Genomic DNA, 25,357 nt, shown 5'->3' with positions numbered 1-25,357 from the left:
CGGGTCAGACCCAGGACCAGAGGGGCAGGCATGGGCTTGCAAGCAACCTGGACTGTCAGACTCAACAGCGGCTTCCAAGGATAAGTATCGGAGTCCTCCCCCTCCACACACACACACACACACACGTGTACCTGCTCTGTGCCCAGGAGCCGCAAATTACTGACCCCGACTCTTCTGGGACCCCGTTCAGGTGTATTTTATAAATTGTGGATTAATGTGGGTTTTATTTGCCTTGTGACTTTGTGGCAAGCCATGGAGGGGCCTTCGAGGTAACTGCTCCTCCCTGTTTCACAATGACATGTTAAACCCTCAATAAAGTTTTGTATCTTAAATCATGTTGTAAATCCTTTTTTAAAAATTTTTATTTATTGATTTCACAGAGAGAGAGGAACATTGATTTGTAGGTGTTGGGTTTGTTGTTGCTTTTAAATACATTTTAATATATTTGTTATCGATTTCATAAAGGAAGTAAGAGGGAGAGGGAGAAAAACATTAATGATGAGAGAGAATCATTGATTGGCTGCCTTCTTCATGCCCCCCCCCTCCCCCGCCACACACACACACTGGGGATGGAGCCCACAACCTGGGCATGTGCCCTTGACCAGGAATTAAACCCTGACCTCCTGGTTCATAGGTCAATGCTCAACCACTGAGCCATGCTGGCCGGGCAAACACTGCCTTTATAATTATTCAAAGTGTGTGTATACATTTTGGGACACCCTATATATCTATGATATAGATAAAGATATATAGAGATAGATAGATCTATATCGATCTATCTACCCTGTGTTTTGACCTGACACATACAATGGGAGTGTGCATGTAAGTCCTTCATTTGAATGCTCTATTCCTCCACAATGACAGGCATTCAGGTGGTTTCTAATAATTGATGCTATAAATTCCACTAAATGGACAACCTTGCAAATGTCGTCTTGTACAGGAGTCTGAGGCTTTAAGGTAGTTACTTAGACATACAAGGGTAGCACATGCCACTATGAAAGCAACAGAGAGAAGGATCAAAATAACTCTAGCCCTCACCTGGCACGTGTGGCTCAGTGGTTGAGCATCGACCTATGAACCAGGAGGTCACGGTTCGATTCCTGGTCAGGGCACATGCCCAGGTTGTGGGCTCAATCCCCAGCAGGTGGCATGCAGGAGGCAGCCAATCAATGATTCTCATCATTGATGTTTCTCTCTCTCTCCCCCTCTCCCTTCCTCTCTGAAATCATAAAGATATTTTAAAATAATAATAAATAACTCTAGCCCTGGCTGGGTAGCTCAGTCGGTTAGAGCATCATCCTGATATGCCAAGATTGTGGGTTCAATCCCTCGCCAGGTCATATATTAGTACAGGAATCAACCAGTGAATGCATGAGTAAGTGGAACAACAAATCGATGTTTCTCTCTCCGTCTCTCTCTCTCCCTCTCTCTCTCTCTCTCTCTCTCTCTTGGATTGGATGAAAGAAGGTGAAGAGCATGTATGCATAACCTATAGACACAAACAACGGTCTGGTGATGGCCAGAAGAAAGGGGGGGCGGGTCTGGATGGAAGTGGGTAGTGGAGACATTTGTAATGGTGACAACAATAAAAATAAAGTTAAAAAATAAAATACTCTGATGGGAGGGAGGTGGGAGGTGTGTGGTGTGAGGGATGCATACGGCCATGAACTGAACTCTGATCCAGCAAGACACTAGCACGCAATGCGTGGAATCCATGTGACACCTCAGTGGGCAGAGCTGTTGGTATCAGTGGAGGCACAGTGGTGCAGAAAGGACCACCCCACCCCAAGCTGAAGGTGGATCTGTCCTCACACTGAGTCTTCCAATGCCAGTCTCCCTGTCGCCAGGAAGCTGTGTGGATCCCCTGAGAGCCAGGTGCACACACCCATGACAGGCATTCCCGTTCCGAAGGGTATGTGTGGGCAGGGGGGGCCTGGTGTTGTTGATCCCAGGGCCCCCAACTCACTTTGATATGACTAAGACACGTCTTTGAAGCCATCTTCGAGTATTCTAAACATTTTTGAAATACTTCGACCTAATTTAAGGGACTCTGACAAATTCAAAAATTCTAGACCAACGGAAAATTCCAAAAACATGATGGGGATTAAGAGTGGTTGTAAATTGCCCTAATTGGTTTGGCTCAGTGGATAGAGCATTGGCCTGCAGACTCAAGGGTCCCGGGTTCAATTCTGGTAAGGGCATGTACCTTGGTTGCGGGCACATACCCAGTAGGGAGTGTGCAGGAGGCAGCTGATTGATGTTTCTCTCTCATCGATATTTCTAACTATTCCTCTCCCTTTCTCTCTGTAAAAAAAATATTTTTTTTTAAAAAAGAGTGGTTGTAAATAAATAAATAAAATATAGGGGGAAGAGAGAAGAAAATAAAATATAAAATAAATTTTAAAAATAGGGGGGAAAAGAGAAAAGAGTGGTTCTGGAAGTCCATCTGCCTTATTTAATCACAGTACAATAATTATGAAATAATAATTACATCATTACCACAGCTCAGTCCATAGGAAATGAAGCTTTGGGTTTCCTCCATCTATTTTTATATGCTTTGCTTTATTGAATCTTTGCAACACACTCAAGAATTTCAAACATTACACCAAAGAAAGACCAAAAAACCCCACAAAAAAACAAAACTTAAAGCCAACATAGGCTCTTGGGGTCGAATACAGTATTTGATGAGGATTCTGGAGGTTGGGCGTTTAATATGCTGCCCACAACACTGGAAAAACAATAGAGGCGACAGCCCATTCATCCCACAAACAGAGGCGCCTGAACAATACATCGGTGAGGACCTCCTGGTGGTTGTGTTCCAGAACCTTCCACAGAAAAGCAGGGGCATCGCATCCTTGGTCACCACCACCATTTATCTTCAAGCTCATTGAAATCCCACTTACACAGGATTCTCAGAAAATGCCCCTTCTCCTGTAATTCCTGCAACTTCCCTTCTACGAGATGGTATAAGTCTTTCTCCAGCCTGCAAGAAAACAAGCCAAAAAAAAAAAAAATAGAGAATTAGAAGAGATGATTGGCTAAGGGGATAAATACAAAAGCTCACCTGTTTGTCCTCATTTGTTTATATACATATATATTTTTTATTGATTTCAGAGAGAGGAAGGGAAAGGGAGAGCGAGATAGAAACATCAATGATGAGAGAGTCATTGATCGGCTGCCTCCTGCATGGTCCCTACTGGGGATCGAGCCTGCAACCCAGGCATGTGCCCTTGACTGGAATGGAACCCATGACCCTCATGGGTTCAGTCCGCAGGCCAATGCTCTATCCACTGAGCCAAACCAGCTAAAAATATATTTTAAAAAATAAATAATACCTGAAGCAGGGAGGTATGGAACAGACTGACATACCTTGATGTGGGGTGGGGGGAGGAGGGAGGATGAAAAGAGATAAACCAAAGAACTTATATACTTATATGCATAACACATGAACATGGGCAATTGGGTACTGAAAACCTGGAGTGAATAGGGGAAGGAGGGGGGTAAGGAGGGAAGAAAATGGGAGATATTTGTAATACTATCAACAATAAAAATATATTTTTTTAAAAGTTAAAACAAAGAAATAAACAGAATCTCTCTATATAAAACCCTAATATGCAAATAGACCAAATGGTGGAATAACCGAACAACCGGTCACTATGATGTGTGCTGACCACCAGGGGGCACACACACACGGAACATCGCGGGCATCATCCGCAGCGGGATGGTGGAGCAGGTGAGCGAGGGCACCAGACCAAGGCGGGGAGCCAGTCACTGTCACCAGGGTAAGCCTTTGGTGGTTACTGAAAATTCTTTGCTCCCCTGTGCTGTGGTCCCACCCGGTCCCAATCTCTCAGCGCCATCAGTGGGTGCGAGCAGTGGCTGCCAGCCCCAATTCCCCCTGAGGGCTTCCCCACCTCCCCCTGTTCCTGAGTGTCAATCAGGGCAGCAGCCACTGCTCGTACCCACTGACAGCACTGGCCCCACTTGCACCCGCTGCTCGTGCGGGCCCCAATCATTCTGTGCCATCAGCGGGTGCAAGTGAGGCCAGCACCATCAGCATGTGGGAGCTGTGGCAGCGGGAGCGAGGCTACCAGCAGAGAGGGGACCGGGGGCCACAGTGGTAGGGGCTGGGTGGGAGTGCAGAGGATGGGCTGAGACCCACCCCTATACCCACCACAGCCTCACAGCCCATAGTTCCTTCAAGGTGCATAAATGTGTGCACTAGACCCTAATATCTATTACCCAACCCTTCCCCACACTTCAAGGGGGGATGTAAAAGCCAGGGGCATTACCCAAGTTTCTGCAGTTTGCACGAGGGTTTCTGCAGAGACTTCCACAGTGTGTTGACGCCCTCGGGCCCCAGGTCATTCCCCAGGAGGTTCAGGTTCACCAGGCTCTTTCTGACGCTGAGCGCCGAGGAGAGGTCCTTGCAGCACGCAGAAGTCAGACTGCAGCTCTCCAGCCTGGCGTGGGGCGGGCAGAAAGGGTGAGTGGAAGTTCTCCGACATTGAGAAATCAGAAATGAAAGTGGTACAGTTACACAGTGGAATACTACGTAGCCGTGAAGAAGGAACACTTATCTTTTGGGACAGCATGGATGGACCTGGAGAATACGGTGCTACATGAAATAAGCTTTCAGAGAAAGGCAAATACCATGTGATCTCTCACTTACATGTGGAATCTAGAGAACAAAATAAATGGACGAACAAAATAGAACAAGAGGCACGGATGCATGAGACAGATTGATAGATCTCAGAGGGAAGGGGGATGCAGACTGGATGAAAGAAAGTGAAAGGATTAGCCAAGGACATATATGCATAACCCATAGACACAGACAACAGTGTGGTGAGGGCCAGAGGCTGCATGGAGGTGGGCAAAATGGGGATATCCATAATAGTTTCAAAATAAAGTTAAAAAAAACTAAAAAAAAATCTACAAGCAAAGAGATTTTTAATATCATATGTCATAGAAGTCTAATATGCTAAGTGTCTGGTTGACCAGTTGGCCGTTCAATCAATCAAAGCGTAATAAACTAATGATATGCTAAGGCTGCTCAACCACTCACTATGATATGCACTGACCACCAGGGGTCAGACAGTTGACCAGTTGGCCTGTCGCTATGACATGTACTGACCTACCAGGGGACAGACAGTTGACCAGTAGGTTAGCTTGCTGCTGGGGTCTGGCCAATTGGGACTGAGTGAGATGGGCTGGACATGCCCTCCCACGTCCCTCCCCGGCCCTGATTGCATGTACCGGTAGGGTCCCTTGGCCTGGTCTGCACCCTCTCACAATCCAGGACCCCTTGGGGGATGTCGGAGAGCTGGTTTCAGCCCCATCCTGCAAACCAGGTGAGGGACCCCACTGGTGCATGAATTTGTGCACCGGGCCTCGTGTGTGTGTGTGTGTACTGAGTGATCAGATTATTATGACCGGCCAGATTATTATGACCACCCCATCAGTACAATGAAGTGATGCAAATAATAATAATAATAATAATAATAATAATAATAATAATAAAACCTTGAGAGTATTTGCTTAGGAATTTTTCAATATTCAGTATTTTTGGAAGTGTCAGTGAAGTACTGATGGAGTGGTCATAATAATCTGGCCACTCAGTGTATATATGTAATTGATTTCAGAGAGGAAGGAGAGGGAGAGAGAGATAGAAACATCAATGATGAAAGAGAATCATTGATTGGCTGCCTCCTGCACGCCCCCCACTGGGGATCGAGCCCACAACCCTGGCATGTGCCCTTGACCAGAGTTGAACTGTGACCTCCCGGTTCATGGATTGATGTTCAACCACTGAGCCACACCAGCTGGACAGCAAAGAGAAGTTTAAAGAACTTTGTCCTTCCCCGTGTCCCCCCTTCTGAGCCGTGCGGGCCCATGTGCTGTCTGTCCCCTCCCAGGAGGGAGCAGTGGTCTAGCCCACTCACCCAAGTGTGTTCAGGGTGCAGCTGGGCCGTTTCAGAGCTGCGCACAGCCGCTTCCCTCCGGCATCCTGAATGCGGTTTCCCCCGATGTCCAGCACCTTCAGTCCAGAATTGCACCCCATGGCCTCCGCCAGCACCCAGCAGCCCTCCACCCCGAATGCGCACTCTGACAGACTGTGGGATACAAGCGTGCAAGTGTCACATGATCTCACTCATATGGGGACCAAATAATGAACCAAATAAACTGAAGATAAAAAATAGACTCAGAGCCCAGCTGGCTTGGCTCAGTGATTGAGCATCAACCCATGAACCAGGAGGTCATGGTTCGATTCCCAGTCTGGGCACATGCCAGGGTTGTGGGCTTGATCCCTAGTGTGGGGCATGCAGGAGGCAGCTGATCCATGATTCTTTCCTCATCATTGATGTTTCTATCTCTCTCTCCCTCTCCCTTCCTCTCTGAAATCAATAAAAATATTTTTTTAAAAAAAAATAGACCGAGACATAGAAGCATAGAACAGACTGTTGAACCTCAGAGGGAAGGCAGAGGAGGGTGGGTGGGAAGAGATCAACCAATGCACTTGTATACATAACCCGTGGACACAGACAATGGGGTGGAGAGGGCCTGGGGGGGGGGGAGTCTGCAAGAGGTTGGGGGGGACCTACATAATGCTTTCAATAATAAAGATTTTCTTTTTAAATGTGCAAGAGGGAAAACTATCCTAGGGCCTCAATCTTTTGTTGTTGTTGTTAATCCTCACCCAAGGATTTTTTTTTCCATTGATTTTTAAAGAGAGCAGAAGGGAGAGAGGAATAGTGTCAAAATAAAAATAAAGTAAAAAAAAAAAAAAAAAAACCTGAAAAAAATCTACAAGCACAGAGATTTTTAATATTCTATATAATAAAAGTCTAATATGCTAAGTGTCTGGTTGACCAGTTGGCCGTTCAATCATTCAAAGCATAATATGCTAATGTATACTAAGGCTGCTCAACTGCTCACTATGATGTGCACTGACCACCAGGGGCAGACAGTCCACCTGTCGACCACTCACTATGATGTCCTAGATGCCCCCTACTGGGGAGTGGAGCCCACAATCCGGGCATGTACCCTGACAGGGAATGGAACCGTGACCACCTGGTTCATAGGTCGATGCTCAACCACTGAGCCATGCCAGCCAGACTTGAACCGCTGCTTTCCTCCTGAATGTCTGGGGTCTCAGGACAGGTGACACAGGCACATCCACAGGACCAGCGCCCAGTAAAACCCTGAGCTTGGGGTCTGCGGGGCCTATGGGGATCCCCCCCACCCGCCGTGCACGGCCTTTCCCTGTGTTGGCACCGCTGGGGGCTGGGGGCATGATGAGTCCTTGCTGAGCAACCCACGGAGGAGAATTCCTGGGCGCCAGTGCTGTTTCCCGCAGACTCTGCCCGAGGCACCTGCTCCTCCAGCCATGTCACCATCTCCCCGACTGGAATGGCCCACGGTCACGCACACGGCTCTATGCGGAGTTCCCTGAGGCCTCTCCAGGCATCAGACCCAGGGCGCCCGGACTTAGCAGTCACCCCGCTTTCCACCATGCAACCTGCACACCCCCACCTCCAACACAAGCTAAGGCTCCCCTGTGCCAAGAATCCCCCGTCTACACGCAGAGGAACCCCCGCCTGGAACACTGGCCTGCACGCCGCAGGTGGCCCACTGACCACAGGCGCGAGTCCCCACTGACCGAGGCCGGGGCACTTACTCCAGGTTCTGCAGGCTGCAGTCCTTGTGGCTCAGGACCTCGCTCAGAGAACGCACCCCCTCATCGCCCAAGCGGTTCCTCCTCAGACTCAGGTGAGTCAGGCCCTGGTTCTGCAGGAGCGCGTCAGCCAGGTGCCGGCCACTGGGCGCACCCAGCTCACAGGAGCAGAGCCTGTGGGTGGAGAGGGGTGCGGACAGCAGCTCAGGTCTCAGCTCTCCCCAGGCCCACGCCCTAGGCCCACACCCCAGGTCCGCCGCACAGCTGCCAGCCCGCTGCTGCCTGGCTTTGGGGTCACCATGGTGTCTCCCTACCCCCCACCACCGGCCTCAGGGTTACCATGGCGTCTCCCTGCCCCCCACCCGAGATGCGCGGAGGATCTGTGTGCTGACTGTCCGTCCGGTCCTATTCCAGCCTCAGATTACAGCTCCACAAGCATGTGCCTGCGCCTGGCCAGTGGTTAGAAGAATTGTGGGTTCGATTCCTGATCAAGGGCACCTACCTGGGTTGCACGTTCAATCCCCAACCCTGGTCAGGTGCGCCCAGGAGGCAACTAATCGATGTCTCTCTCTCACATCGATGTTTCTCTCTCTCTCTCTCTCTCTCTCTCTCTCTCTCTCTCTCTCTCCCCTTCCCTTCCTCCCTTCCACTCTTTCTAAAAATCGATGAGGAAAATATGTATCCTCAGGTGAGGATTAAGAAAAGAAAAATAAACTAGTCTGGCCTGGCCAGTTTTGCTCAGTGGATAGAGCGTTGGCCTGTGGACTGAAGGGTTCAGGTTCAATTCCAGTCAAGGGCACATGCCTGGGTTGAAAGCTCGATCCCCAGTGTGGGGCGTGCAGGAGGCAGTTGATCCATGATTCTCTCTCATCATTGATGTTTCTATCTCTCTCCCTCTCCCTTCATCTCTGAAATCAGTATAAATATATATTTTTTAAAATAACCTAAGAGGGTAGATGCCGTGTTAAGTGTTACAATAGTAATAACAGTAATAATAATAGTAACATGGGTCCCAGTGACGGAACCACTCTTCCCCCCTCCCCCACGCCGACGGAGGGTCATGTTCAGACACAGGGCCCAGGAGCTCACACCAGCCTCCGTAAGGCACAGCCGGGCAGGCTGAGGGAGGCACACAGCCACTGCAGCCCCTTGTCCTGGAGCTGGTTGAACGCCAGGCACAGGCGCGCTGTCCGCTGGGTGCTGGAGAGAACTGAGGCCACCTCCTCTGCACGGGCCGCTGACAGGCTGCACTTCTCCAGGCTGCAGGAGGGGTAGGTGCAGGGTGAGCCTCGCCCCCCTCTCCCCATTTCCTTCTCACACTGCCCCTCCCTGGGGCCACACCTGTGTGGAACCCAACCATCATGGGAAGATTAAATTGGATATAGGGCCCTGGCCAGGTAGCTCAGTTGGTTGGAGCATCATCCTGATACACCAAGGTTGTGGGTTCCATCCCTGGTCAGGACACATACAGGAATCAACCAATGAAGGCATCAATCAGTGGAACAACAAAAATGGATGTTTCTCTCTCTCTTTCTGGCTCTCTAAACGTCAATAAAAAAGAAAGAAAGAAAGAAAATAGCCCTGGCTGGCGTGGCTTAGTTGGTTGAGTGTGACCCATATCAGGGCATATGCCCAGGTTGTGGGCTGGATCCCCAGTAGGGGGCGTGCAGGAGGCAGCCAATCAATATTGTGCTCTCCCATCAATGTTTCTCTCTCTCTCTCTCTCTCTCTCTCTCTCTCTCTCTCTCTAATCAATAAAAACATATTTTTTAAATAAAAATAAATTAAATCGGATAAAGAACAAAAGCTTCAAAGAGAAAAAAGTGGCTCAAGGTATGGTTTCTCAACCCTTGTCCTACTGAGTTTTGGGCCAACCTTCTTGGTTTGGGGAGGGTGGTCCCCCCAGTGCAGTGTAGGGTGTTGATCCTAACTGGTCTTTACCCATGACACACCAGCAGCGTCCCCCTCCCAACTGTGTGTCTGGGCATTGTCAAATGTTCTCTGAGGGACAAAATAGTCCCCAGTCAAAACCCACTGGGTTTAGGGGAGGCTGACGGGAACCTCTTTGGGTTAAACCAAAGAGGCTGTGGGGTCCACGGTCACACTGGAGGCAAAACTAGCCAAGACTGAGCCCGAAGGAGAAAGGTAGGGAGAGAAAGGCCAGTGTGGCTCAGTTGGTTGGATATCATACCATGCACCCAAAGGTCGCCGGCTCAGTTCCTGGTCGGGGCACATCCCTGGGTTGTGGGCTTGATCCCGAGTCAGGGTGCATACAGGAGGAAACTGATCCAAGTTTTTCTCTCACATCAATTCTCTCTCTCTCTCTCTCTCCCTCTCTCTCTCTCAATAAAACAAATTTAAACAAAAGAAGTGTGTCCACAGGATAGGTAAATACAACCAGCAAAATTTACCTTAGCTAAAGTTTGGAAACAGCCTAAATGCCCATCAGCAGATGAATGGATTAGAGAACTGTGGTACATCTACACAATGGAATTCTACGCTGCTGTAAAAAAGAAGGAACTCTTACCATTTGCAACAGCATGGATGGAACTGGAGAGCATTACGCTAAGTGAAATAAGCCAGTCAGTGAAAGAAAAATACCACATGATCTCGTTCATTTATGGATAATAAAGAACATTATAACCTGGTGAACAAAAATAGATACAGAGGAAGAGAAGCATCGAACAGACTGTCAAACTACAGCGAAAAAGCTGGGGGGTGGGGGGAAGGTTACAGATCAACGAAGGACTTACATGCATGCATATAAGCATAACCACTGGACACAAGACACTGGGGAGGGGGGTGAGGGCATGTGCCAGGGGGTAGGGGAGGTCAATGGGGAAAAAAGGAGACATACATACTACTATTTGTAATACTTTAAACAATAAAATTAAATTTAGAAAAACAACAACAACAAAACAAAAACATATTCTTGCCTGGCCACTCCCACCTGCAAAGAAGATACTTGGACCCAGGGAGCGACTTACGAGAGCTCCCTCAGGGCACACTTTGACGTGTCAAAGGACTTCTGAAAGCTCTTCACCTCAATATTAGAGAGGTCATTGTCGCCCAGGCTGAGGAAGCGCAGGCTGGCGTTCTTGTTGAGTTCCATGAAGAGAATGCGACAAGCCACAGAGGTGAGGTCGCACGATTCCAACCTATCAAAGAGGCCCCGAGTTGGGCAATGACTCCAGGGCAGAGTGGTTGTCCATTCAGAGGTCTTCTTGCTGCACCAACAAAAGCTGACTTCTCCCCACGCCTGCGCCAGGGTGGCCTCTGAGTTAGTGCCACTCAAAGTGTGGTCCAGGGTCCAGCATCACCTCAGAGCTGGCGCCACCTGCTGGAGCTCAGAGGATGTGTTCCAGGAATCTGTGTTTTAACATTCCACCCTCTCCATCTCCCAGCCCCGCCCCCCGCCTCCCCACCCCGCCCATCTCTGATGGTTCTGTTATAAATTAAAATGTTATGCCCTAACCGGTTTGGCTCAGTGGATAGAGCGTCAGCCTGTGGACTGAGGGTCCCAGGTTCGATTCTGGTCAGGGGCGTGTGCCTTGGTTGCGGGCACGTCCCCAGTGGGGTGTGTGCAGGAGGCAGCTGTTCGATGTTTCTCACTCATTGATGTTTCTGACTCTCTATCCCTCTCCCTTCCTCTCTGTAAAAAAATCAATAAAAATATTTTTTAAAAAAATAAAATAAAATAAATTAAAATGTTATGACCCAGCAATTCCACTCTGGGACTATTCAAAAGAATGTTTGCACCCCTATGTTCATAGCAGCCTTATTTACAATAGCGAAGATGTGGAAGCAGCCCAAGTGCCCATCTGTAGGTGAGTGGATAAAAAAGCTGTGGTCCATTTACACCATGGAATACTATTCAGCCATAAAAAAGGGGGGAGGAATCTTACCTTTTGCGACAGCATGGATGGGCCTGGAGATTATTATGCTAAGTCAGTGGTCGGCAAACTCATTAGTCAATAGAGCCAAATATCAACAGTACGATTGAAATTTCTTTTGAGAGCCAAATTTTTTAAACTATATAGGTAGGTACACGGTTATTAACTTAATTAGGGTCCTCCTAAGGCTTAGGAAGAGCCACACTCAAGGGGCCAAAGAGCCGCATGTGGCTCGCGAGCCGCAGTTTGCCGACCACTGTGCTAAGTGAAATAAGCCAGTCAGAGAAAGACAAATACCATGTGATCTCACTTATATGTGGAATCTAATGAACAAAACAAACTAACAAACAGAGTGGAGACAGACTCATGGATACAGAAGCAGACTGCCAGCTGTCAAGGGGAGTGGTTTGGGGGCAGGGTGAGAAGGGTGAAGGAATTAAGCAAAGAAAGAAAGACTCATGGACACAGACAACGGTGTGGTGATTGCCAGAGGGAAGGGGGTTGGGGGTAGATAGAAGAAGGTAAAGGAGAACAAATGGTGATGGAAGGAGACTTGACTTTGGATGGTGAACACACAATACAATATACAGATGATGTGTTGTAGAATTTTATACCTGAAACTGTATAATTTTATTAACCAGCTAGAGGCCCAGTGCATGAAATTTGTGCACTGGTGGGGGGTGGTTCTTCAGCCCAGCCTGCACTCTCTTGCAGTCTGGGACCCCTCAGGGGATGTCCACCTGCCAGGTTAGCCCCACTCCCCGCTGGCAGTCCGGGGCTCTCGCAATCTGGGACCCCTCGCTCCTTACCATCCACCTGCAGCAGAGGCAGGAGAGGCTTCCGCCATTGCCACTGTGCTCGCCAGCCATGAGCCTGGCTTCTGGCTATGTGGCACTCCCCCTGTGGGAGCACACTCACCACCAGGGGGCAGCTCCTGCTTTGAGCATCTGCCCCCTGGTGGTCAGTGCATGTAATAGCGATCGGTCATTCCAGCGACAGGTCATTCCACTGTTTGGCAATAAAATCAATTTAAAAATAAAATAAATGTGAGAATCACTGCTCCACACCCTTGTACTTTTCCCTCTGCTAATCTCCTTCTATATCCATGGCTGCCATGCTGGCTCCTGTCCTCTCAATGACTCCTCAAGCCTAGGGGTGGTCTTATTTCTGTGGAATTAAATCCCTGGGATTTCAAAGTCCCAGTTCCCTTAGTCCAGTGGTTGAAGAAGTGCAGCTGGGGCTTCAGTAGAGCTAACATCAGAGCCAGTGTTCTCAGCTTCCTTTTCTCATGTTGGAGCAGAGTCCAGTCCAGCATCAGGCTAGGATAGTTTGTGTTCCTCACTGGAAACCAGAGACTTACCACAGGTACTTGAGTTTGCACTCAGAGTGCCTCAAGGTTCTAAAGATCATCATGGACAAAGCAACTCCCAGTTTGTTAGAGCTCAAGTTCAGATGGGTCAGCCGGTTGTTACCATGGAGAAGCAGGTCCAGCTCCTTCAGCACTCTCACGGGGGTGATCGATTTGCACCTGAGGGGAAAAAAAACAACACCGAGAAAGCTTGCGTGAGGAGTGGTGAGGGGCGGGGACATTGTTTCCTCATCTTGCCTTTCTACCATCAACACACATACACATAGACCCTCAAAAATGTACAAGATATAAAAGGAACCCCAAATTTGATTTTTGAGTCATGATACTGAACCTTTGAAGAGGCGATCTAAAAATATATCCCCCAAAGAGACAATAAGCTCAGTTGGACATATAAAGTCAGGAGTCAGCCCTGGCCAGGTAGCTCAGTTGGTTGAAGCATCATCCCAATGTGCCAAGGTTGTGGATTCGATTCCCCAGTCAGGGCACACACAAGAAGTAACTGATGAATGCATAAATAAGCGGAATAACAATCAATGTTTCTCTCTCAAATCGATAAATAATGTTTAAAAAAATAAGAATAAGTTCTAGCCAGTTTGGCTCAGTGGATAGAGCATCAGCCTGCAGGGTCCCAGGTTCCATTCTGGTCAAGGGCATATACCTAGTTGCAGGCTCCTCCCAGGCCCAGGCCCTGGTCAGGGCGCATGCAGGAGGCAATCAATGTGTTTCTCACATCGATGTTTCTCTCTGTCTTTCCCTCTTCCTTCTACCCTCTCTAAAAATCAATGGGAAAATATCTTTGGGTGAGGATAAATAAATGAATAAATAAAATAAAATAATAAAGACAGGTGTCAACCTAGCTGCTTCCCTTCCCTAATTTGCCATGACAAGTTCCTGGGGCCACCCACTCTTCTAGGGAGGTGACCTCCGACATCAACCCTGAAAGGTCTGATGAAAACCACTCTCTCCTGTTGTTTTATGTGTGTGTTTAGCTTGTTTCTCCTTATCTTGAGGACTAAATGACAGAACCAAAATGTTGGTGGGGGTGGGGGGAGGATGAAAAAGACCACCATGTAAGCCCACCTCCCCTGTACTTGATCCAGCTCCTTCAACACTCTGAGGTTTGAGGAAAGTCATGATCGCCAAATCTTCTGCTCTTAGTTCCTTGAATCAACATGTGTCTGATATTTTAGACCTTGAGGTATGATGGAACGGCAGATGAAGAGTAGGATAGAATTCATTGGCCAAGAGACAGAGCATCCTACCCAATGCCATCTCCAATTCAACCCTAAGCAGGACTCCTCTGTCCTCTATCAGATGTTGCTTCCCTGGCTTCTCCTACAAGGTCCTCTTCCATCTGCTCATTATTTTCTATCTTCACGCTGGATTTGAGACCCTGTTGTTTCTATTTACATCATGCTAGAGGACTGGTAAGTCCAAAACTATGCTTCCATTTCAATGACTAGGTCTTTACTCAAATTTTTTTAGATAGGGAAGGCCCTTCTTTTAAAAAAAAATACATATATATATATTTGATTTGATAGAGAGAGGGGAAGGGAGAGGGAGAGAGAGAAACATTAATTGGCTGCCTCCTGCACACCCCCTACTAGGAATCAAGCCCAAAACCTGGGCATGTGCCCCGACTGGGAATCAAACTGGCAACCTTTTGGTGCATGGGATGGTGCCCAACACAGTGAGCCACACCAGCCATTTCTTAAGAAACTGATGTCTTCTTCTTAGGGAGATGTCGCCCTCTCATAAACTATTCTGATCATTTAGGTGCGTTTCTCCAACACAGTGTAAGCTCCATGAAGGCAGGAGTTACCCGTTCTGTTCACAACTCCACAACCAAGATAGAAACACCCCCATAATATCTGAAAAGTTCTCCAGTCCTTCACATCCAACTCAAATCAGCAGCCTCACTCAGCGTCTTATGGAAAAATGTTTCTCTACACATACCTTTAGGCTAGGGCAAGATCGGGCATGACAGACTCCAATTTTTTTTTTTTTTAATTTCAACCTATCCTGCCTACATGGCAAATTCATGAATACAAACAGCTTTATTTTCCTTTTTTTAAAATATACATTTTTTTATTGATCTCAGAGACAAAGAGAGAGGGAGATAAAAACATCAATGATGAGAGAGAATCATCCATTGGCTGCCTCCTGCACACCTCCTACTCAGGTAGAGTCTGAAACCCAGGCATGTGCTGTGATCGGGAATCGAACCCTGACCTCCTGGGTCATAGGTCGATGATCAACCACTGAGCCACGACAGTCAGGCTTTATTTTCTCTTTTAGCCTATTTTCTGGCAAATAGATACTGTAGGAATCAAAAAAAGTGTTGTTCACCCTGGCTGGTTTGGCTTAGTCGATAGAGTGTTGGCCTGAGGACTGAAGGGTCCCAGGTTCAATTCCGGTCAAGGGCATATGCCTGGGTTTCGGGCTCGATCCCCTGTAGGGGGCGTGCAGGAGGCAGCTGATCCATGATTCTCTCTCATCATTGATGTTTCCATCCATCTCCCTCTCCCTTCCTCTCTGAAATCAATAAAAATATATATATATTTTAAAAGTGTTGTTCTGCTCTGGTATTCGTCAAATGGCGAGTGTCCCACACTTACGTCAGTCTCTGGAGTTTGCACCGTGGGTTTCTCAGCTCGTAGCAGAGTTTCCTCATCGCTGCGGCATTCAGCTTGCTGTTGCTTAGGTCCAGCTCACTCACGTTCCCATAGTGGAACACAGAGCAGATGTCCTGCCACTGGCGAGTCTTGGAACTGACAAGCCTTGTCCTTGATCCAGAAGAGAGAGAGAAGGCTGGTGAGTCCCTGAGCCTCAACCAACACCCAGTATTCACTCTACCGGAGGCAAGAAAAAAAAAAGACCCTAACAAACAAGGTGTGGGGATCCCCTGGTGCTCTGGATATGAAAATATGTAGCCCCAAAAGCATTGTTCCCAAAATACCACATGGGTAATCCCCGCAATCCTCAACAATTCTTGTCAGAGGAAAGCAACCTCATAGGTGAGGCAAGGCAGAGGGAAGGTTTAACTCTTAAAAGTTCAGACTAAGTTCAGCAGATCCCCGATGAATTTGGAACTCTGCCCCCTAGCATTATGTAATCTCTGTGTCCCAATTTTCTACCTCTGGAAGGTCATTGAAAAGTCACAAAATTTTTTTAATCCTCACCTGAGGATATTTTTCTATTGATTTTTAGAGAGAGTGGGAGAGGAAAGACGAGAGAAATATTGATGTGAGAGAAACACATCTATTGGTTGCCTCCTGCACACACCCCGACCAGGGCCCAGGCTGGGGAGGAGCCTGCAACCTAGGTATGTGCCCTTCAGTCTGCAGGCCAACGTTCTATCCACTGAGCAAACTGGCTAGGGTGAAAGGTCATAAATTTTTTTTAATCTCAGATGAGTAAAGTAAAACAAAAAGCTTATTCCTCAAGTACTTGAAAGATATAGAATTCCTACTTGATGCCTACTCCGTGAGCCCAGAATTGTAGCATTGGTTACAATAGTTGTGTCCAACCTTAAGTGTGTGTGTGTGTGTGTGTGTGTGTGTGTGTGTGTACTTGCCTGTGCTTCATATGTTTACTATCCCTGTTCATTCTGATATACAGACAGAGTTAAAAACCACTGAGGAGCCCTAACCAGTTTGGCTCAGTGGATAGAGCATCGGCCTGCGGACTGAAGTGTCCCAGGTTTGATTCTGGTCAAGGGCATGTACCTTGGTTGCGGGCACATCCCCAGTAGGGGGTGTGTGCAGGAGGCAGCTAATTGATGTTTCTCTCTCATCCATGTTTCTAACTCTCTATCCCTCTCCCTTCCTCTTTGTAAAAAAAATCAATAATATATATATATATTTAAAAACACCACTGAGGAAAAACAGGAAGAAGTTGTGCGGTAGAGAAAAAGGAAATGACCCTCCCATCAGAAGATCTGTGGTCACCTTTAGGAAAGGGGTGAAATCTCCATAAGCCTTAGGGTGATCATGGAGTAGGAAATGATGACTGAGCACTGATCCTTGCAACAAATGGGATCGTCCTTGGGAAGACACTTCTAGTAAGAGCACTTACTCACATGACCCAACAGGGACCAGGACCTACAGTCCCTGAGTAGGGTTTTAGGCATTCCAAGACAGGACACATGACAGCCAGTTTATATTGAACAGTTATCACTCCAGACAGAGCACCTTACTAATATTCCAATCCGGGTGAACACAAGTAAATTAGTCTTCTCAAATTTCAATTTGTTCAAAATCAAAAGGTTCCTTCTCGTGGGTTTGAGGGTTTGAGGACACATGTGGTAGGCTCTGTCTCCTGAGAAAAGCTTAGAAAACATCCCTGGGACCTGAAATCATTAGCAGAACAGCCAGATTCTCTTATCTGAACTGGGACAGAAAGAGGAGGAGGAGGAGGAGGAGGAGGAGGAGGAGGAGGAGGAGGAGGAGGAGGAGGAGGAGGGGAGGAAGAGGAAGAGGGGAGAAGAAGAAATGAACAATAAAATAGTAATAAATATGTATCTAGCAACAATTGAATCTAAAAATCAAAATAAATGAACAGGAAATCTAATGAACAAAATAAACTGATGAATAAAATAGAGCCAGAGGCATGGAAACATGGGACAGACAGACAAGTCCCAGAAGGAAGATGGGGTGGGTGGGGATAGATTCACCAAAAAACATATGTGCATATATGCATTACCTATGGACACGAACAATAGGGTGATGAAGGCCTGGGGTGGGGTGGGAACCAGGTGGAGAGAGGCAATGGGGGGAGGGGGCCATATGTAATACTTAACAATAAAGATTTTTTTAAACTAATAAATAAAATTAACTTTTTCAAAAAAAAGAACCCAACTAGTTGAAGTATTTCTGGGATTCTTCTTCCAAGAGAAGTCATCAATGGTTGTCATTAGTGTCGGGGATGGGACAGGGTCATAGGATAAGAACCAAAGGAGATAAAATAGTTCTGGGATTCTCCTTCCAGTAGACAACGGGGCAAACTCATCCGAACAAGCTTCAGGATTCAGTTGACTCCATCAGCTCTACTCCCACCCCAACTCATGCTCCAAGGAGAAACGTCTAGCATTTGGTTGAGGTTCTGGAGCTCACAGAGAGCTGGGCACTCATCCAGGCTGAGCTATTCAATAGCCACCAGGGCGTAAGCCAATTGTCATTTTATCCTTCACTTTTCTTAGCTATTATGTGTGGCAGTAACCATTCCCCCTCCGTTCAGCTGTGGGCAACAGATGTCAGATGATGCCTTAGCACAATGCCTGCACATACCTCCGTGTGCAGTGCCTGGGATAGAAGTTTTATCTTTAACTTAAATATTATATATATTTGATTTCAGAGAGGAAGGGAGAGGGAGAGAGAGAGAGAAACCTCAACGATGACAACGAATCATTGATCGGCTGCCTCCTGCAGGCCCCCTACTGGGGATCGAGCCTGCAACCCAAGCATGTGCCCAAACCCGGGACCCTTCAGTCTGCAGGCCAACACTCTATCCACTGAGCCAAACCAGTTAGGAGCCAGGGAACCCAGTCCAACACCTAAAGGAGACTCTCCTCCCTGGGTAATGCTGATCAGTGATGTTTGATCAAGCCTACCCATTGACAAACACAACTACGACAACCGAATCCCAGGTTTCCACGGGAACTGGGGCAGAGCCCACAAAGACAAGAGATCGTTGGGGAAGAGACGACGCTGCGTTACTCACCCTGACGTGTCCCTACGGCTGGTCAACTCCGTTTGCGGAAGGAGGCAGCTAACAGAAAGCCTGAGCTTACTTAACCTCTGACAGTGCCTCAGACAGAATGAGGTCGCCTGGAGCTGCAGGTCGCCAACCTCCAGGTCAGCTTCCAGCAGGTGGCTCAGAACCTGCTTGACAAAGGTCTCCTCCTGCGTCTCGTACAGGCACTGAAAAAATGGCGGCAACTCAAAACTGTAGGGGACCATGTCGGACACCGAGAGCTCTTCTGCCCATTGTAACAACTCGTCCATGATCCTGGGAGACATCTGACAATGCAATGCGTCTTCCACTTGCCTTGCGAGGTCTTGGTTCAAGAGACCAAAGGTGAAGAGTGCCGTCTGGTGCCAGTAGGAGTTTGCGTCCACCAAGGCACCATCCAGGACCACCCTCATCTCTTGGTGCTTTGAGAGGCCACCGACGGCTCCGTCCTTTCCCCTGAGCATGTAGAACATGGCCCCGAGGAACACCTGGAAGCTTTGGTGAGTGAAGGTCAGGCAGTCCTCGCAGTCACTGACCTTCCGGAGAATGTTCAGCTGGAGGAGACAACGGATCAGGGGTGCCCGCAGGCGCCCATGCCCCACGTCCTCTTTGGCAAACGTGAAGTTGGAAGACCACATCCCATGGGCGGCCAGAGAGCAGAGAGCCTGCCACTGCTCTGACCAGCACTGCTTTGACCAGCTCACCTCTGCCGTCTCGAAGATGCTGGAGAAAAAGTAGGCATACAGGCTGGTGGTCGTCTGGGCGTTCAGCCAGAAGGAAGGACGTCGGGCCATCTGGCGCTTCAGGCAGGAACACACGGTCCAGCACACAAGGGGGGCGGAGCAGGCATGGGACAGAGCTTCGTTCTTCCTGACCCACTGCGTGACTTTATTGGCTTCCTTTCGGTCCCTGAAGTACCTGAAGAAATATTCCTTCTGGTCTCCCTCGGTGAACCCTGTGATTTGTAGACACCATGGATGCAGTAACAGTTGTTTAAGGCCCTCGCTGAGACCGTCCCTGGTGGTGACCAGTAAGGTGGCCATGGGAAGGAGTTCCTTCTTCAACAGGTGGAGTAGGATGCTGGCCGCCGGGAGCCGCTGGTCCCAGTTTGTACATGGCGGGCGGTGGTCCACTTCGGAGGGCAAGGTCATCTCCTCAAAGCCATCAATGACGAACAGGAGCCTCTCGGGGTGACTCATGGCGTGTTGGATGGGGATCTGAGAGTCGGCCCAGTCCCGGGAAAGCAGGCCAACCAAGGTGGTGTCTTCCATGTCTCTGATGTGGTGGCAGCTGATATAGAAGACGTACTCGAAGCTGTGCTGGAAGAGCAAGCCCTCCGCCCAGTGCAGCACGACCTTCATCGCCAGGGTGGTCTTCCCAACCCCTGCTGGACCATGCAACACGATGGTCTGGGGCTGGGCTCCCGACCCCTTGGGGTACAGAAGACGCCTCAGCTCTTCATGCTCCTGCTCTCTGAAGTTACGAAGGTAGATGTGGTCTTCCGGCCACGGGATATTGTCCCACATCCCCAGTAACCGAGCCTTCAGCCTCACTCGGTACCTTCCTCTGTGGACTGAGAGAGAGAAGTGAGTCAAAATACAAAATGCTCAGAAGACATTTCAGCTTCAGGAATCATTCAATCATGACATCGTCTAGCCCTGGCCTGTGTGGCTCAGTTGCTTGACCATAATACCATGCACTTAGTGGTCACTGGTTTCATTCCCAGTCGGGACACATGCCTGGGTTGTGTGGGCTCCATCCCCAGCAGGGGGCATGCATGAGGCAGCCAATTGAAAGTTCTCTCTCATCAATGTTTCTCTCTCTCCCTCTCCCTTACTCTCTCTCTCTCATCAACAAAAACATTTTTAAAATAATGAGGAATTAAATCTCCTGGAACAAGATAAACAGTCTCTGCCTTCAAGAGTCTCGCTTTGGGGAAGAGGCGTGATGACGGCAAGTGTCAAAAGGTAGCAAAAGTGAACTCATTTTATGATACCCACACATAAAAAACCTACGACAACACAGGAGAGATGGGGATGTCTTTGGAAGAGGGAAAAGGGATCAGCAGAGGCTTAAATTATGAGAAGCATCCAATCCAAGACATAGAAGGAGTCGCTTTTGGGCAGGGAGAGCTGCTCGTGCAAATGCCCTGAGATGGGGACTGAGAACATTCTAGAGCAGTGATGGAGTGTCTAGCACACGGACAAAAATACACAGCTACCTATTAAAGCAACACTGTTAGGTCTAATCAAATAATTAATTGATGCCCCCTCCCCTGGGAACTGACCTTTAGGCCACTTCACAATGGACATTCCACTTGCTTAGACCACATTCCTCTTGCTAAGACCATTATCTCTTCCCTCCAGACTTTCCCAGGATCGATACCTACACAGAGAGTTCTCCGCCCAGAAAAAGCCTGCCTAGAGTCCTTTAAAAACCTCTAACTCCCCATCTTTGGGGACTGGCACCATTTGGGGGCTCAACCCATCTGGTATCCAGATGACTTAATAAATTCATAATTCTTTACCCCTTTGGGCCTCGTGCGTTCCTCTTTTGGTGACCCTAAAAAATTCAAAGTCGAGAAACAGACACTGGCATCTAAGAACTTAGCGTAGAATCAGACAGAATGTCCAACCTGCAGGTGGCTTCCGATTTAACAGACGGGGAAGGGTATCGTTTCTGGAATACTATCCATTGGATAAAACTTCAGGAAAAAATGGCCAAGGTGGACTCGGTAAAATGTTCCATCAAACCATTTGTCTGCAATCATCGTAGCATCGTGTGCACACACCTGATTGTTCTTCGGGGGCCTCTGGTTCTTCCTCGCCTGGGTCTTGGGGTCCCTGAGCCATCTCTGAAAGAAGCCATGATGATGGGGAATGAGAAACCTCAGGCTGGAAAGGGGTAGGCTCTCAGTAAGACCAGCTCTCTCTCTGGCTAGCTTGGGGGTGACTGGGGAAGTCACATCCCCCAGCTCCATCAACCCAACTACTCCATGTTGCAAAGCCCACACCACACCTCAAACCCCTCCCTGCCTCTGGGACTTGGGTCCAGCCAGACCCCCGTTTGGCTCTTCCCCCAGGTGTCCACTTGGCTCACTCCCTCACCTCCAAGTCTTTCCTCAATTCTTACCTCCTCATTTATCCCCAATAAATCCAGCACAGACCCCCTACATCACAAGTCTTGGGCTCTCCCCATCCCCCTTATTCCTTCTCTTTTCCACTGCACATGTCACCCTCTAACACACCACATGACGTACTTCTTGATCCAATTTCTCATCTGTTACTAGCAATGTGGATGGAGCCCATAAAAATCCAGCAGTGGGGAGGGAGGGTGGGAGGGAAGAGAACAACCAATGAACTTGTGTGTGTATATGCATAACCTGTGGACACAGACAATGAGGTGGTGAGGGCCTGGGGGTGGGGGGATGGAAGTGGGCTGAAAGAGATTAATGGGGGGAAAAGGAGGACTTGTGTAATACTTTCAACAATAAAGATTTTATTTAAAAAAATTTAAACCCAGCAGCAACATCCTTGCTTCTATCCCCATGTCCCCATCACCCATAGCCCCCCAAACCCCATCATGTCCCCATCCTCTCAGTCACCCATCCCGCATGTCCCCTGAGACTCCCTCATGTCCCCATCCTTCATGGCCCCCCCTATGCCCCATCATGTCCCTATCCCCATGTCCCTCCATGTCCTCTCCCCCTTCCCCATGTCTCCATCCCCTCGGTCTCCTATCCTCCCCACATTCCCCCCAACTCTGTGCCCTCCATGCCTCCAGCCCCACTCACCATTCATCTGGGCTCTCAGTTCCTCACAGAGCGAAGTCAGCTTCATGTCCTCAGAGATGCGGAGGGTCACCTCCCACATCTGCTGTCCCGGGAAGTTCTCCTTCAACAGACACAGCAGATCCATGGGGTCCGCCATCTTCAAGTTGGCCCAGGGGATCTTCCGGGAGCTCTCAGGCAGCAGCTGTGGGGACTGGAGGCCAAGTTTGAATTCCTCCAGCTGATACCGGTCCAGACGCCTCAGGTGAGAAAGCAGCTTGTCATACAAGCGGTTGTCCACAGCCACGTCGGCGGAGGAACTCATCCTGCCCCCATGCCAGAGTCCCAGCTTCCCTGAGACCTGTCCCGCTCACAGAACAAACAGGACCTGCACACAAGGAAGAGTGAGAACGGTAAACCATGGCCCTGGCCGGGTAGCTTTGTTGCCTTAGAGCAGTGGTTGGCAAACTCATTAGTCAACAGAGCCAAATATCAACAATACAGCAATTGAAATTTCTTTTGAGAGCCAATTTTTTTAAACTTAAACTATATAGATAGGTACATTGTTATTAACTTAATTAGGGTACTCCTAAGGCTTAGGAAGAGCCACACTCAAGGGGCCAAAGAGCCGCATGTGGCTCGTGAGCCGCAGTTTGCCGACCATGGCCTTAGAGCATCATCCCCATACGCCAAGGTTGTGGGTTTGATCCTGGGTCAGAGCACATACAAGAATCAACCAATGAATGAACTGAACATCAATTCTCTCTCTCTCTCTCTCTCTCTCTCTCTCTCTCTCTCTCTCTTTCTCTCTCTCTCTCTCTCTCCCCTCTCTAAAAATTATTGAAAACATATCCTCGCCCTAGCCGGTTTGCTCAGTAGATAGAACGTCAGCCTGTCCCAGGTTCGATTCCTATCAAGTACCTCAGTTGCAGGCTCCTCCCTGGCCTGGGCCCTGATTGGGGCACACGCAAGAGGCAACCAATTGATGTGTTTCTCTCACATTGATATTTCTCTCTATCTTTCCCACCCTCTCTAAAAGTCAATGAAAAAATATCCTCAGGTGAGGATTAAAAAGGAATCAACCAATGAATCCATGTATGAGTGGAACAACAAATCAATGGTTTTCTCTCTCTCTCTTCTCTCTCTCTCTCTCTCTCTCTCTCTCCTTTCCTCTCTCTAAAAATCAACAAAAACATATCCTCGAGTGAGTATTAAAAAAAGGAAATGCCAACAGGGTCTCAGATGGGGAGGGATACTAGGTTTAGGGAGGGTTTGGGAGAAGAAGAGAAAGGAGCTGTCACACACCAATCAGACTTCTAATCTCGGGAACTCGGAGAAGAGGTCAGCTCCACTCCTACCCCAGCCTGGGACTGGCCCTCTGGTTGATCTCAGCCTCCTCCAGGTCTGTCTGTGGGCCCCCCTGATTGATAACTTTTCTCCCGCCCCCTCTGGGCAGGTGCAGAATAACAGGTCCTGATAGGTTGAGAAACCACCAAGACCCAACTGTTGGGTGTTATCTCTGACCCCTTCTCCTCCAGGTGTAAATCATCGCTAGCTGGGAGGTGGAGCAGAAATGGGTTTCTAACTAAAAACCACACTAGCCCACCCCAGCCCGTGTGCCTCAGTTGATTGAGCATCGTCCTGTGCACCGAAAGGTCACCAGTTCGATCCCCAGTCAGGGCACATGCCCAGGTTGTAGAGTCAGTCCCCAGTTGGGGTGCGTATGGAAGGCAACCAATCGATGTTTCTCTCTCCCTCTCTCTCTAAAAACAAAACCACACTAGCCTGGTGTAAATGGAGTCCTCCCTTCCCAAAATCATTGATGCCAGTACCTCTCTGGGCTCCAGCACCTGGGAGACCTCATACAACAATGAAAGATGAGAAAGGGGAAGAAAGGGTTGAGGAGGCTCTAGGATCAGAGGCAGCAATACCATTGCATGCAAATTGTAACTGAAAAATAAAATTAAAGCCCTGCCAGAGTGGTTCAGTGGTTGGGCATCAACCTATGAACCAGGAAATCACGGTTCGATTCCTGGCCAGGGCACATGCCTGGGTTGTGGGCTCGATCCCCAGTCTGGGGCATCCAGGAGGCAGCCGATCCATGATTCTGTCTCATCATTGATGTTTTTATCTCTCTCCCTGTCCCTTCCTCACTGAAGTCAATAAAAATATATTTTTTAAAAAACAATAATTAAATTAAAAATAAATTAATAAGATAAAGTCACAGAGGCAGCCACAGGCAGTGAGGAACCCGCCTCCCGTCTCCAGGAACCGCCCCCCCATCGCCCCCCCGTGACACCATTTCATCACAGACCTGACCGCTTACCCACAGAATCAGGAGTAAGTCAGACCCATCTGAAGGCCACCACTATACCCACCGAAGGGGTTCGCCCATGGCACCAGCAATTTCCAATTGAAACGAGCCATTTTCAATCAGCAATTAGGACGCAATGAGGAAGCCACGGGAGAAAGGTGTAAGAATTAGAGAGAATGAGTACATGTTTTTTGAATGCATGTTTTGGATTTCTCCCCAGATAAATACCCAGAAGTGGAAGCGCTGGGTCCTGTGATAGTTCTCAGTTTTAATTTTTTGAGGAAACTCCACAGGGTTTTCCAGGGAATCGAGTCAGTGATATTGTAATAACCATGCATAGTGTCAGGTGAGTTCTCAGGGGGAATCATTTCATTAAGGGTATGGTTGTCTAACCACCGTGCCACGCACCTGAAACTAATAGAAAATGGAATGTCAACTGTAACTGACCAATTTTTTAAAATTTAGAAAAGATGGGTGAAAAGGGTGACGGGATTAAGAGGTACAAATTGCCACCCTAGCTGGTGTGATTCAGTGACTAGAGCGTCAACCTTCAGACTGAAGGGTCCTGGGTTCAATCGGTCAAGGGCACATGCCCAGGTTTCAG

General features: G+C 48.4%; 1 protein-coding gene across 1 annotated transcript; it reads right to left on the bottom strand.

Annotated features, from left to right (window-relative positions):
* Positions 1–4,288: 4,288 nt before the first annotated feature.
* Positions 4,289–22,764, bottom strand: NLRP13 (NLR family pyrin domain containing 13). Its single transcript, XM_036306534.1, has 8 exons — positions 22,464–22,764; positions 18,659–20,243; positions 15,556–15,723; positions 12,929–13,096; positions 8,765–8,935; positions 7,679–7,849; positions 5,943–6,113; positions 4,289–4,463 (listed from the first exon to the last, which is right to left on the bottom strand). Exons 1-8 carry the CDS (start codon positions 22,762–22,764, stop codon positions 4,289–4,291), a joined length of 2,910 nt encoding a protein of 969 aa, XP_036162427.1.
* Positions 22,765–25,357: the final 2,593 nt, after the last annotated feature.

The sequence above is a fragment of the Myotis myotis genome, unplaced genomic scaffold (assembly GCF_014108235.1).
Source record: "Myotis myotis isolate mMyoMyo1 unplaced genomic scaffold, mMyoMyo1.p scaffold_m19_p_42, whole genome shotgun sequence".
In the NCBI taxonomy this organism is placed as follows: Eukaryota; Metazoa; Chordata; class Mammalia; order Chiroptera; family Vespertilionidae; genus Myotis; species Myotis myotis.
This window is presented reverse-complemented; position numbering and strand designations above follow the sequence as displayed.

Coding starts and splice junctions, on each gene's coding strand:
- NLRP13 (XM_036306534.1), bottom strand. CDS start 22,764: ATGAGTTCCTCCGCCGACGTGGCTGTGGACAACCGCTTGTATGACAAG. Junction 7,850..8,764: donor TGTGCCTTACGGAGGCTGGT/GTGAGCTCCTGG, acceptor CTCCACCCACAG/GCTCTGCTCCTGTGAGCTGG. Junction 4,464..5,942: donor TGCACCCTGAACACACTTGG/GTGAGTGGGCTA, acceptor GCCCCACGCCAG/GCTGGAGAGCTGCAGTCTGA.